Here is a 13,665-nt window from a genome sequence, read left to right on the forward strand (position 1 = left end):
TTGTGGCTACCGCCCAACCTCGGCTATCAAACCGAGGCGCTGCCGATCCATGGAAAACCCTCGAATTTAACCCACCGTTGGCTTTTCTAGTAGATCAGGGAAAAAAATTTTTCCGCGCTCACGGCGCAAATTTCTCGAGAAACGATATAACGAATCGCCAACACGTGTATCCGCTGCTCGAGAGGAAGTTACGAAATTTCGCGCGACCCACGTTCCCATTCTTGCGCTTGCTTTTGGAATTTTAAAGAGAATTATTCGCCCACATACGCGACTGGATGCATTTTAAAATTTTTAAAAAGATCGGTTCTTGCAAAAAAAAAAAGGTGCATCGGAATATTTGTATGATATTACAGCGAGTAGTTACAGCTAAAACGGTTGCTTTTGAACTGCCAATTATTGTAATCAAATATTTTTTCATCTGCAACTGAAAATATGAAAATGCAAATATAAACGCGCAATCTTTTTGGTATCTCGAAACGCGGTACGCGTGTGATAATAAAGTAATGGCATAATATATATAATATGCATTATATATATGTATATATACATATATATACAACTGTTATAATATTAATTTAAAATAATGTAATAAAACTTGCTCCGCGTTCAAAGTATTTGACAAAACATACTGCAATGATAAATATTTCAGATGTATACAAACATTCGAAGATATGTTACAAATACTATTAATTTTTTCTCAGAAGAAAATGTCACTATATACATATGTTTTTTAATATAAAAATACATCAACCGACAAATAAAATTTGCTCTTCCACACCAGCGCCCGCACGCCAACCATGTCGCGGCGCACAACGTGAATTTTAATTAAAGCAATTAAGCATGCGTCCATAACTAGTCGCATTAACCAAAACGCCCGAGCCGACTCGACTCAAAAACGCGACGGCGATGTGTCACGCGAGTGCCAACGAAAGGGTGGACATCTGGCCTATCCGCACCATCCTCTCAACCATCCTCCGTCCCCCTATCCTGCCGTCGACCCCATGCAAACCCCCACGCTAATTTCTACTTACCCGCATAGCGGCGGCCGTGCCTTTATTTTAATTAACACTCAGTGGATTAGTCACCCTCGGCGTGCTGGCTCGCAACTGTTTTCGCGATCCTCCAACCCTCTCTGGCGAAATACCGAGAGTAAATTGCAACATTTCTTATATAAGTATGATTGGTTCACCGTGAGATTAACTGCAGTTTCCTCAGTAAGTGAAATATTTTTGTATGATTATATTTCAGAATCTTGAATATTTATATAATTTCTACGCTCTAAATATCTTTATATAAGATTCCGATACTATTTATATCGGGAATATATTATATTAAGCTAGATCTAGACTAGAAAATCATCAATTTATAATATTTTATTAGCATGCGTCAAATAAGTCAGATAATATTGCCTTGTAAACCAACTATGATATGAAAATGTTTCGAATCTTTTCCTGACGACTTAATTGCTTTTGCCCATTGTAAAAAGAGGACACGACGCGAAAAAACGAAAAGAAATCGAAACTGAGAGAAAAAGTATCAACGATGAAAGAAAGATGCAAAACTGGATGCCAATGCGAGAAACGGATAACGACGAGAACGCAACGTTCGGCGAATTCGAGAATTCGCTCGTCTCGTATCGTAAAAATCGAATGTTTCTATGAGACGCGTAGACGAGAGCAGAAGATGGGAGAGAGAGAGAGAGAGAGAGAGAGAGAGCGCAACGCGTTGGAGGTACCTTTACGTCCGTAGACGTGACTCCAACTGCCGGCGTTGCCGGCTGCGGAAATATATGGGGCCATAACGGTCGCGAGAAGCTCGAGCCGAGGAACTCAAGTAGCAGCTAGAGGAGGATAGAAGACGGCGACGACGACAACGACGACGATGGGAGAATAGGAGTTGGAAACGAGGGAAACGAGAGCGTTGCGGAGAACGTGAAGTTGAGCTCCATCGGCAAAAGCTGGCACGAGAGAGAAAGAGACAGGATGAGAGAGTTATGGAAACACCAGAGGAACGAGAAAACCGCCCGCAACGACGAAGGGAGAGAGAAGAAAGAACACAGCAAAAGAGGGCTGGAGTGGAATGGAACGGAACATGGATATACCCGCCGTCGCCGTCTCATTGCTTGTCCGTTGACCCACGGGACCCTCCCGGCTGGCTCCACGACAATCCCTCCCACCCCTCCTCGCGACCCTGTTATTTGCATACGCTGACCTCCTTTACCGATTTCCATGGCCAAACAGAAGCTTCCCGCGGACACGAAATCTCATTCTCGTTCGACTTTTTTCGCGTTTCCGATCTTTCCACGAGGAAGCCAAGTCTATAATATCGTCTACAGAGGCATCGGCCTCTGATGTGATGATTGACTGACTGACTTGAAAATGACATACAAATTCAAAATATATGCAATTGTCCCGTTTTCTCAATTGACGAGATGCCTTTAGCAAAAGATTTATAGCGAGATTTTAAATGTATTACAAATTATAAAAACTCATGTTATATAGATATGTAAGATTTTTTACATCACTAATCAATTCCTAAATAAATTCTTGCTCTCTTAAATTGAGTCAGTGAAAATTTCACTTATTAAAACAGTGAAGAGATTACTGAAGATCAATGAGCATTTCATTAATTTTCAATGAAAATACTCGTATTTTGTTCTTTCATCATTGATCCTTTACTGGCAATACGGTTTCAAAAATCAGTGACTATCATTAACTGATTCTTCTCAATGAGATTTCACTGTATATAGCGTTATACTCATAACTGAAATCACTACTTATGAGTGATAATACACTGATTCCATTTAAAAGATTAAATATGTAGACTCTAACAATGACGTTTAGATATTTAATAGCTACGAAATTCAATCACATTGATAATCCAAATCGATCTATAAAACATTAAATGTTTTCTGAATAAAAAAAAAAAAATGTTATTTCGAAAAAATTTTTCAATTAAGTCGTCAACAAATTAAAGAAATGTATCTAAGGAAAAATATATATACAACACTATGGATTATATATTTTTTATTATATTATATTGATCTAATCCCTCACTACATTGTCCATATTATTATAAAATTCGCAATTTTATCGAACGTGGTAGTCTCCCGGACTAATAATTTCGTCATAGAGTACTCTACAGGCACATCAGCAACAGCTTTCATTTATCTGCGAAACGCGCGTGGCAGGACCGGCGAATGGCAAATGGTTTTACGTATAGTAGAGAGAAGTCTCGTTCGGAATCAGGGCGAGTCGCCGGTGCACACTCATTGTCCCGAGCATGAACAATGAGTTACCGGCGCCTTTATCGTCGCGGCGCCGCAAGACGCTTCGTAACGAGACGGCGCGATGGGAATACGAGATTGTCGCGTGCGTTCTGTCCCCGCGCATCTGTGTGTGTGTGTGTGTGTGTGTGTGTGTGTGGTACGCGCGCGCGCACGCTTGTATGTGTGCGTGTATGCGCGGGCCTACATACATGTATGCCCAAACGACACATACCATCGTGTCCTCTCGTCGTAGTCAGCTTTTTGGTAGTCGCGCGATACCTCATATTCGCCTCGTCGCCCCTTTGTCGCGGGGAAAATCGTCGTAAGCTGAATGCTCACGATAATAAAGGACTCGTATGTATTGTACATATATACATGCGGTTAGACTCTATTGCTTCGCGTATCGTGCAATGCTCACGTGACCAACACATTTACTACACGCACACGCATGCGACATGACACTTTTATGGGCGCATTTTCTCGTTGCACTCACCGTGCATTAAAATATCATGCAGAAAAAGAATTTTGCACTATCGCTGCGCTATTGCTTATCTAATGTGAAAGCAATCAAACTTCATTACTATGTATAATCAATTATTTAATATTATAACAAAACCAGTTTAGTCAAAAGATAAAAATTGATAAGTGAATTTGTTCATAGAGATCAATATTTGTTGCTAAAATAAATTTAATTTGCTGTTAAAACAAAATAACTCCTAACATAGCAAATATATTTTACAGTGAAACAATTTGTTATCATGGCAAAATAATTTTTTTTTGTAGATTTAATAACATTTTTTTTGGCAAATAATATTTGTATTTTTTTATTGTTTATATAGGACAATGTAAAATACAACATATTTATTTCTGTAAGTTACGATAAGCAAGAGTTACTTATTAATTAAGACATTTTTATAAAATTTTGGTTTCACGTTTCATTCAATAGAGAAAATTTAAATTATACTTATATTTAAAACGATATATCGTAAATTATTCCAATTCTCTTTAAAAGATTTTTACTAAAATGAAATCAGTTTTTTGAGGTTGACCAAAGACCAAAGACTATAACTTAATTACCTATTTATTGTAATTATGTATTTTTTCAAATTTTTCTGCTGTTCTAAGATTTACTCTTTGTAGCCTAAATTTATACAGCTCTCAATACAACTCACGACGATTGATGCCATTGAAATTATTGGTACTTAAGTTAGGTGAAAGCGTATCCACTTCCAAATCGTAAATATCGCGCCGTATTAAAGGAATATACAAATACGTGCGCACGTGAGTTGTCGCAGCAACGATATCAAGGTGGCCGAGTTGGTGACGACGATGCTAAAAAAGACTAAGGTCGATTGTCATCGCGCGGAATTCGCAAGCGCGTGTATGACAGCGCGCATTTTCGCCGATCTTATACGCGACGGCGCCTTCGACTTATTTCACCACGTTAATAATACCAAACTTTGTGCATCTGAGGGAGTGCACGTTTTAATGTATCTGTAGAAAAGAGAATGAGCGCGCGAGGGCCGCATCCGACTACTCTGGATGAACGCCAGGACTTGTCTAGGACGTGTCCGTACATCGAGCAGCTTGCTAATGCGCGGAGCCTCGAGCACGGTGTGCAAAATGAGCATATGCATATGCACCACGGTGCATGCCGTTAAAAAAAATGCACCGCATTCACGCGACCGCTAATCGAGAGCCGGATCTCGCGGCGAAAGGTCTAATACAAGTGTGGTATACGTAAAAAAAACTTGTGTAAATTTTGCCGAAGGTCAAACAATCGCGTTACTCAATAATTTACATGCCGTGCGATGATAGTACGTACATAATGAGAGGAAAAAAGATTATCGATAAATATATCCATCTTTAATGATAGGATGCAGTTCTCGCGGAGAGAATTGATCTCTCAGAATACTCTCAAAAGATGTAAGAGACATGTGATATACCAACATACATGGAAATGTTTCGAGAAAAAAGGTTGTACATTGCTCGTTGAAAAAGTATGGAAAAAAGTATATTATACGGAAAAAATTTTCACTGAAATATTTCAAGTGGAAAAACATTTTGTATCGCATTTTTTTTTATTTTATAAGTTATATTTAAAAATCAATGTAAATGTTTCTACGTAAGTCTATTTATTTTAGTATTTGATTTAGACTGAATAGTGAAATAATAGTAAAAAGAGAATTTTGTGCGAAAGTGTGAAGAAATAATTATTATAAAAATGAGTATGACACGAATGTATTACGAGCAAATCTTTTTTCCAACATTATTATAATAAAAGATGAAGTAAAACTCACCGCATAACGTTGCTCTGCGTAGACGATTCGGAATCCAGAGGACCTGTAAGTAAAACACAAATTATTAAAATTATTATCAAATTTTATTCAATTACGTATATATGAAAAGAAAGTATTGTATTACATTTTTTAATATAGGTAAAATAAATGGTAGATTTTATCGTTATATTATTATCGGTATACTATTTTTTACGACTTTCTTATTCTAATATTTGCATATCTAATACAACTGATAAAAGCTCAATATTAGTTTTAACTATTTTTAACTATTTTTAACTATTTAGCAATCTATAAAAATACCGGCGCATGTATTTTAAATATCAAACAGAATTAAAAATTAATTTTATTTTTCAAAATATATTGACAGAATGGCAGAGCATTTATCGGATCGTGATCATTATAACGCGATAAAAAATGGATAATAATAATGTAAAAATACTGTATAATTAATTATGCTCACCATCGTTTGCATCGGTGTTGTCCCTCCAACTGCTGCTCCATCGGTCCAGGCATTCCTCGTACATTCATACGAATCGATCGGAAAAAACGCGACTAATTAGTGACGCGCACATCAATTAACGCAATGCAATCCGATTGCGTGACACTTGGTTCGGCACTCCCGACGCACATTTATACACACGCTCTTAATCTTTAACGCGTACAAGATACGTCGCGACATTTTCGCATCCGATTACGTTTTACCACTTATTGCAATTAATAATATGTAAAACAGATCGCGATACACTTCACTCTCGACGCACTTTGGAATATCGTCTCATCGGATCATGAGAAATACACACATCCGACGCGATACCCTTATTTTGAGCATACGATCGCATAATGTTTCACTTGACACATTCCTGTAACATAATAAATATTAAGATAATAAAAAAGTATGTGTATATTAAAATAATAAAATAATATCTCGCTAAAGAGGATTAAAAATCTTATATTTTTATAAACCTATCAAAAAAATATATTCTCCTTTATTATATATTAAATATATATATAACAATTTTTAGCAATATTAAAGATTTACATATATATATATGTGTGTGTGTGTGTGTGTGTGTGTGTGTGTGTGTGTGTATGCACACGTACGCAATATTATATATTCTCTGTACATATATATAATTTACATAATCTAATCTCTATCGCGCGCGTTGACAGACTTTTAAAAACTATTATGTGCTGTCATCTAATGATGTATTATTCGAATTGCATGCAATCAAAGTGTCGGTATTACATTATTTTCTATATGAAAGGTGCAACTTTAACGCATGATGATTTTTATCGATATATGGTACTATCAAATATTACGTATATCTCGTTTGACTATGCTATGTTATCGACACATATTGTTAATGCGACGATTATCTAAAATGGCATAATCGTAATAAATGATAGAAAGCAAGAATTGACTATATTGAGAGATAAATTTCAAAGTTTAAACTTTAAAAATTTAATTATAATTGTTTTTATGCAAATTTCCAAATATAAGCATACCCTAGCTTTTAAAACGTTGCGCTTATGATGCGCAAAATATATATATTCGCGCAAATGATGACCACCATATGTAGAAATTTAATGTATTAATTCAGCGAAACAAGTTTGTCATAAAAATTATTTATATAAATTAATATTATGCAAAATTATATGTACGAATCATAACAATACAGGCGCATCTTTATGTCGCAAAAATGTATTCTTATTATTAATTTATTCCTCTTTCTCTTTCTCTCAACTGTTTCTCTTTCAAGTTTAGCAAAGAATCGCCATGATACAAATAACGACGCACAAAGTCATGCAAAGTGTACGGTTGAAATAAACTCACCGTCGACATATATTTGTTGCTACGAGCTGCATTCTCCGGACAAGATATCGCAATTTAATCACACTTTATGACATTCGTAAAATTAATATCGCGTTTCTTTTCCAAATACCGAAAAAGAATCAATTTACACTCGCGAGCCGATAACTTTCCACACTCTTCTTAGACCCGAGAAGAATTGCCGTTGCTCTGGTGTCGAGATTCAAAATACGACGTACGGCGCGAAATTCACGCATCACGTGACCCCGAATTGCGCACTGCGTCATCGTTACGTCATGCTCCAACGAAGGTTATATGCCATTGTAGCTGTACGGCGCGGACTAACCTATGTTCCTCGAACGATGAGAATTTAAAGGGCGACAATCTCGCAAAAGTAACATGTCAACGTATGAATGCATTTATCCGACTGACAGACATTGACAGACATATCGCGAAAATGCTCGCCAATCCATTGTCGCGATTTGAAACACAAACTTGATATCTATTTTGAGTGGTTAATGCGATGCGTTAATCGTTTATTTATAACATCGCTGTGCCGCTTTTCCAGTTGTCGCTTACGAAGTCTACGTCTCTATTGTCATATTTTAAAATGCATTAAATATTATTATTGAGATTTTTTTTTTCTTTTGCCGTGTACAAATTATGGATGAGGTTTACTTTCACTTTTCGAATCAGCTCGAAACATTACAGGTAATTGAATTTTCTTCCGTATAAATATTCGCATTTGCTCTCATAATCGCGCGCGTCTGTGCTTTATATAATATTTTTATACTACATATATATATATACATATATATATATGTGTGTGTGTGTGTGTGTGTGTGTGTGTGTGCATAATAAAATTCTTTTGTTAGAATTTAAATATTTTGCAAAAAAAATAAATCAATTGTTACCTGTCGTTTTCAATTTACACGTTACTTCATTATGTTGTTTTTTTTATTTATTTGTACAAAAATTTTGTGATTTTCTATTTCTTCATATTTAAAAAAAAAAGAAATATTTTAATATTGTTTAAAATTTTGCTATTTTTAACTTAATAAATGTGCAAATTACTTTGCATTAAAAATAATTATTCATAGAAATCTCAATATACTACAAAAAAAAAATTTGGGGGAAGGTTCAAGCATCCGTAGCAGTTCAACAGGCACAGCAATCGTGTATGACATGGCTAGCTCAATTGCATCAGTTTATCCTGCAGTTTTGTGACGAGCAATATACGCAGCATGCCAAAGACATTGTACTACATATGGCTTCTTCTGTACAAAGAAGTTGGCAAGACATCCAATTTCAATTTTATAATACTCAATGGAATACAGTAGATTTTTATCGCCAATTAGGAACCATGTGGGCTAATAAAGGTATGTTATTATTAAAAATAATTATTTTTGATAAACTGTTTCTCTGTGCGCTATACTAAATTAACTATGATCATAAATTTGTCTATTCTATTCAGTATCAAGAAGAGAAGCAATATATTGCTTAACAGGCATAGCAATTGGAACTGTAATAGGCTATTATATTGGTGTCAATTGGAAACCCTCTTCTCGTCACATGCATCACATAAAAGCTATAGTTTGCCATCATTATTATGGTATCGAGGTATATCATACATACATATATATATATATATATATATATATATATATATATATATATCATTACAATTTTTTGATATAATAATATTGATATAATAAATTTTTGATATAATAATAATTTTTTTTCGATTTGTCACACAGGGTGTGTTCATGGTAGATGACATTGAAATGCCAACGATCAAAAAATCGAACGATTTATTAATACAAGTTAAAGCTGCTTCACTTAATGTTATCGATACGAAGATATGTTCTGGTTATTCTAGGATTTACAGAAGATTGCTTAATTCAGGGGTAAATATAAACCTTTTCAAAAATGTATGAATATCTTGCAACATATTGTTATAATGCACGAATATATATTATTTCGAAACAGAAAGAACTACCTGTAACTTTAGGAAGAGATTGCGCGGGAGTGATAGTTGACATTGGACAGGGCGTTACCAACTTTGATATTGGAGATGAAGTATTCTTAGCCGTTCCATCGTGGGCTTCTGGCACGATGGCGGAATATATAATCGTTCCAGAAACGCAAGTAGCAAGACGGCCTAAATCTTGTAGCTTTGAAGCATCTGCCAGCTTACCGTACAATGGTTGCTTGGCATGGGATGCTCTAGTTAATAGATCTGTTATTAAAGAAGGCAATGCCAAAGGAAAGCGGTAATGCTCTTTTCTACTGTTTCCAATCTTTTAAATCTTTATGCTCACAATGTTAATAATATTGTTATTACAGAGTTCTCATTCATGGTGGAAGCACTCCAATTGGTTGTATTTTAACACAATTGATTAAGTTATGGGGTGGATATGTAGTGACCACATGCAGAATGGATGCATATCTATTCCTAGAACCTATCATGAAAGCGTTAGGTGCTGATGAAGTTATAATAATAAACGAAACCGATATTGAGAAAGAATTACAATTGCATGATAAGTATGTAGAATTAAATACGATTTATTATGTGTGTGTGTGTGTGTATGTATGTATATATATATATATATATATATATATATATATATATATATATGTATGTATGTATGATGTATGTATGTATATATATATATATATATATATATATATATATATATATATATATATATATATAAACGAAGATATATTGAAATGACATATAACAGCATTTTTCAATTATGGTGTACTTCTTTCATTATAGATATGATGCAATTTTTTATACTGATAATCAACCCTTTCAAGAACATATTTTAAAGAGATTCTTACTGCCACATGGTTCCTATGTATCTACTGTTCCCGAACAATTAAAATCGGATTCATTGGGATTTATTTGTAGAAGTATATTTGCTGGATGCGTTAGGGTAAAATTATTAGTTCAGGTATGTTTCACTCAACTAAAGTTAAGATATGTGATATATTCGCGATGTTGAAATCGGATTGTATTATTGACTGATACTTTATATTATAGTACATGTTCGGATTCAACATGCATCAGTGGAAAGAGGGCGCAAAATTAAATGTTGCATATTTACGAGCTTTATGCGAGTTGACTGATGCAAATCAATTGCAAACAGTTGTAGATAAAGTGTATGCACCATACAATATTGAGCGAGCATTGCTCCATGTTTTAGACCCAAATTCTATTGGTAGTACGATTATTACGTTTCAGTGACATTTCATTGGCATTGTGAGAAAAAAAAATTTATTCCATGATTGCCTCTTTTGTATATAATATTAATATATAATTTCGGTATGTAAACCGCCAAATATTAATGGACATTTACATTATTGCAAGTTGAAAATAGTAGCCATAATACTTGGTGCTAAAATAAAGACTGACAACATAATACAATTAACAAACCAAGAATACAAAATGTTAATATATACTTTACATTTTTCTCAATTCTTCCTAAATCAAATTATGTCAACGAAAAAAAGAAAATGTGTAATAAATAATTGCATGCAAAAATTTAAATATTTGTAAAAATTTTTATAGAAGCATATATGAAAAATTATTGTTAAATATTTAATGTATTAGAGTTTATAATATGTAAGGATATATATTATATATGAATATTGTACTTGATATATTTTACGAAATAAATAAAAAACGATTCATTCTATTATGTTATCAGCAAAAATTATACATTTTTTAAAAATTTAGAAAAATAAATGTGGAACATGTGTCATAGAATAAAAATTCAAAATATCTTGTAAATATATAAATATGCAATTTTAACATTGTACCTGTTTGTGAAGTTTATAGTATTATTCTCATTTTGCTTTTCCCCGGAATTTACTATTACCTGCTGTTTTCGCCTTTTTAGCTGGTAGCTTTTTTTCTTCTATCTATAATAATATACAAAGAAAACATTTCATTTGAATATTCATGTAAATTAAAATACGAGTATTAATTAGAAATTAATTGGAAATTAAATGTATTCGTATTTAAAAAATATTTCACCTTTCGCTTCGGTGTCGGGGTCGTCGGTAAAACTTTGAAGAATGAATCCAATCTGCCTTGTGTGGAAGTATTTCGAGCTTTGTGAAGTTTTTTAGCTCCATTTCTGACCCGTTCCTCACTAAACTGTTTATCACCACATAAAAACTTGACCAGACCTTCTTCATCTGGTTCAGACCATTTTAACTGGCAAAAATAAATCATATATGCATGGTTTACATAAAGAAAAAAAATTTATTTTTGAAAATTATTGTCAAAAATTACTTGGATATCTTCTGCATTCATTACTTCAGGTTCTTGAAATAATAGTCTTGCCTCTTTGTAATTCCAACTTTCTGGTACAGAATATTTTTTGGTATCTATATTTTCAATAATTTTATCAAGAGATCTATAATTTTTTATCAATTCTATTGCCCTTTTTGGACCAACGCCTTTAATACTCCCAGTGTAATCACAACCCAACATAATACAGAGATCAATAAACTGTAAATTATATATTATTTCAGAATAATTGATAAAGTAATATTTATTGTAAAATAAAGAAAAAAAAGGCACATACCTCATCATGATTCAACTCTAAATCTGTAAGAACCTTATCCAAATGAATCTCTTGTACAGGTAATTTTCTGGCTTCGCTGAGAGTTAAACGTCGAAGTAGCACATTGCAGCCAAAAGTGAGTGCATCCATATCTTCTGTAGCAGTGGCAAAGACTTTACCAGCTTTCACTAAAGCAGCACATTGTGCTTCAGCCTCGCAAGGAGCCTATATAAAAAATATCTGTTAGTAAGAAAAAAAAAAAAACTATGATTTCATACAAATGCTTACATCAATATAAGGTATGCCCATTAATTGGAGTAATTGTTTAGCTTCATCGGCATGATTTTTTGTAACTTTAACCAATCTTCTGCTAAATTTGTCTATAGCCTCCACATTTCCTTTAATAAAAGGAATCTATTATTAAAATCTTGTATAATTTCTTTTGTAGAATGTAAAGTTTAAATGATTTTAAAGATAATTATGGCAGAGAAAATATAATATGTTATTACCATCTTCTTCAGCAGCTTGTAAGAGTTTTTGTGCTTCATCTCTCCTTTCAGCACGTTTAGCTAATTCTCCACTTTTTAAATTTGGTGGCTTTCCATCAAATACATATACAGGCTTTATCCCTTGTTCTACTAAACGTATGGTCCGATAAAATGTACCCATTAAATGGCTATATAACAAAATTTATCAACAATTAGTATTTTTTTATTTATTTCATAAAAACCTATAAACTATATAATTATAATATTATAAATAAAAAATATACCTTGTCGTTTCACCATCTACGGTAGTGAGCTGAGCTCCTTCGCTGCGCACAGCTATGAGAAATTGATATAAACACATAGAGGCATCAACAGCAATTTTACGACCTGAAACATGAAACCAGAAATTAATAATGTTAATAATTTATCAATAATATCAATAAATATCAATATTAATAATAAAACACGATTAATTCAGAATATAAAATACATATTACAAAATTTTTTTACGAGGAGATTTAAAAACTTGTTAATTTTTTTTGGTTAAATATAAAACGTCGAACACATATAAAACAAACGGAGATAATAATTACGTACCAAAATAATGCTTCAATTCTCGCTCTTTGATAGCTCCCGGAGCTATGTCTGCTATGAGCTTCGATAAGCCTAAAATACCCATACTGGCAAAATATTTAATTACACGTAAGAAAAATTGACAAATCGTTACACGGCCGACATTTTCTAACAGGCAAACACGTTTCCCGCCAATTTAACTAATTGTATTTCAATGTCATCTATACGAGAGAGAAAGAACTAACTTGTTTCGGTGAATAAAAAGTTTGACTGATAAAATTGACGCGATGGTCCGGAGATAATAGAAGATTAATGACATTACCGACCATTTTGATTGCAATGAAAATAATTACAAGATTATTATCTTTTATTCTGGAAAATGTATAAATCTTTTATATATAATATATATTAATACTTCAAGAACAAAATAAACATTTTATTGGATACACAGCTTGTATATTATTCATTATATATTTGTTTGTATAATATATGTAGAAGTCTCTTTGCGTTGTCTCTTTTCTAATAAAAGAAAAATTGAATCAAATAATCAAAATCATCCAGCATTTTAATATGCAAATTATTATGTCGCGATTTTTCTTTTCTTTTTTTCCTTCGCCATCAATAAAATATTATAATGTAAAGAACT

At 33.3% G+C, this 13,665-nt stretch overlaps 3 protein-coding genes across 3 annotated transcripts in view; 1 reads left to right on the forward strand and 2 right to left on the reverse strand.

Moving 5' to 3' along the window:
- The window catches only part of LOC126848660 (phosphatidylinositol 3-kinase 2-like), a 94,323-nt gene extending 86,759 nt beyond the window's left edge, over nucleotides 1-7,564 (reverse strand). The window contains exons 1-3 of the mRNA XM_050589701.1: nucleotides 7,403-7,564; nucleotides 6,029-6,428; nucleotides 5,569-5,611 (exon numbers count right to left, since the gene is read on the reverse strand). The gene's annotated coding sequence lies outside the window, so the exon portion shown is untranslated. The remainder of the gene's footprint in view (nucleotides 1-5,568; nucleotides 5,612-6,028; nucleotides 6,429-7,402) is intronic.
- A 145-nt stretch (nucleotides 7,565-7,709) lies between these two features.
- Nucleotides 7,710-11,082, forward strand: LOC126848667 (reticulon-4-interacting protein 1 homolog, mitochondrial-like). Its single transcript, XM_050589718.1, has 8 exons — nucleotides 7,710-8,089; nucleotides 8,517-8,757; nucleotides 8,853-8,998; nucleotides 9,136-9,285; nucleotides 9,368-9,651; nucleotides 9,725-9,922; nucleotides 10,161-10,338; nucleotides 10,428-11,082. Exons 1-8 carry the CDS (start codon nucleotides 8,042-8,044, stop codon nucleotides 10,629-10,631), a joined length of 1,449 nt encoding a protein of 482 aa, XP_050445675.1. The 5' UTR covers nucleotides 7,710-8,041; the 3' UTR covers nucleotides 10,632-11,082.
- Nucleotides 11,083-11,168: 86 nt separating this feature from the next.
- On the reverse strand, nucleotides 11,169-13,224 carry LOC126848669 (flap endonuclease 1). The gene is made up of 8 exons (XM_050589720.1): nucleotides 13,044-13,224; nucleotides 12,731-12,833; nucleotides 12,468-12,634; nucleotides 12,247-12,356; nucleotides 11,980-12,183; nucleotides 11,685-11,903; nucleotides 11,424-11,606; nucleotides 11,169-11,308 (listed from the first exon to the last, which is right to left on the reverse strand). The coding sequence occupies exons 1-8, from the start codon at nucleotides 13,123-13,125 to the stop codon at nucleotides 11,234-11,236; spliced, it is 1,143 nt and encodes a 380-aa protein (XP_050445677.1). The 5' UTR covers nucleotides 13,126-13,224; the 3' UTR covers nucleotides 11,169-11,233.
- Nucleotides 13,225-13,665: the final 441 nt, after the last annotated feature.

This window comes from Cataglyphis hispanica, chromosome 4, assembly GCF_021464435.1.
Source record: "Cataglyphis hispanica isolate Lineage 1 chromosome 4, ULB_Chis1_1.0, whole genome shotgun sequence".
In the NCBI taxonomy this organism is placed as follows: domain Eukaryota; kingdom Metazoa; phylum Arthropoda; class Insecta; order Hymenoptera; family Formicidae; genus Cataglyphis; species Cataglyphis hispanica.

What these genes read in the sequence shown, in the direction of transcription:
- LOC126848667 (XM_050589718.1), top strand. Translation starts at nt 8,042, where the DNA reads ATGGATGAGGTTTACTTTCACTTTTCGAATCAGCTCGAAACATTACAG. An exon ending in GAAGATTGCTTAATTCAGGG is followed by an intron (nt 9,286 to 9,367) that starts GTAAATATAAAC and finishes ATTTCGAAACAG; the next exon opens with AAAGAACTACCTGTAACTTT. An exon ending in GGGTAAAATTATTAGTTCAG is followed by an intron (nt 10,339 to 10,427) that starts GTATGTTTCACT and finishes TTTATATTATAG; the next exon opens with TACATGTTCGGATTCAACAT.
- LOC126848669 (XM_050589720.1), bottom strand. Translation starts at nt 13,125, where the DNA reads ATGGGTATTTTAGGCTTATCGAAGCTCATAGCAGACATAGCTCCGGGA. An exon ending in AGAATTGAAGCATTATTTTG is followed by an intron (nt 12,834 to 13,043) that starts GTACGTAATTAT and finishes TTCATGTTTCAG; the next exon opens with GTCGTAAAATTGCTGTTGAT. An exon ending in TGAATGCAGAAGATATCCAA is followed by an intron (nt 11,607 to 11,684) that starts GTAATTTTTGAC and finishes TATTTTTGCCAG; the next exon opens with TTAAAATGGTCTGAACCAGA.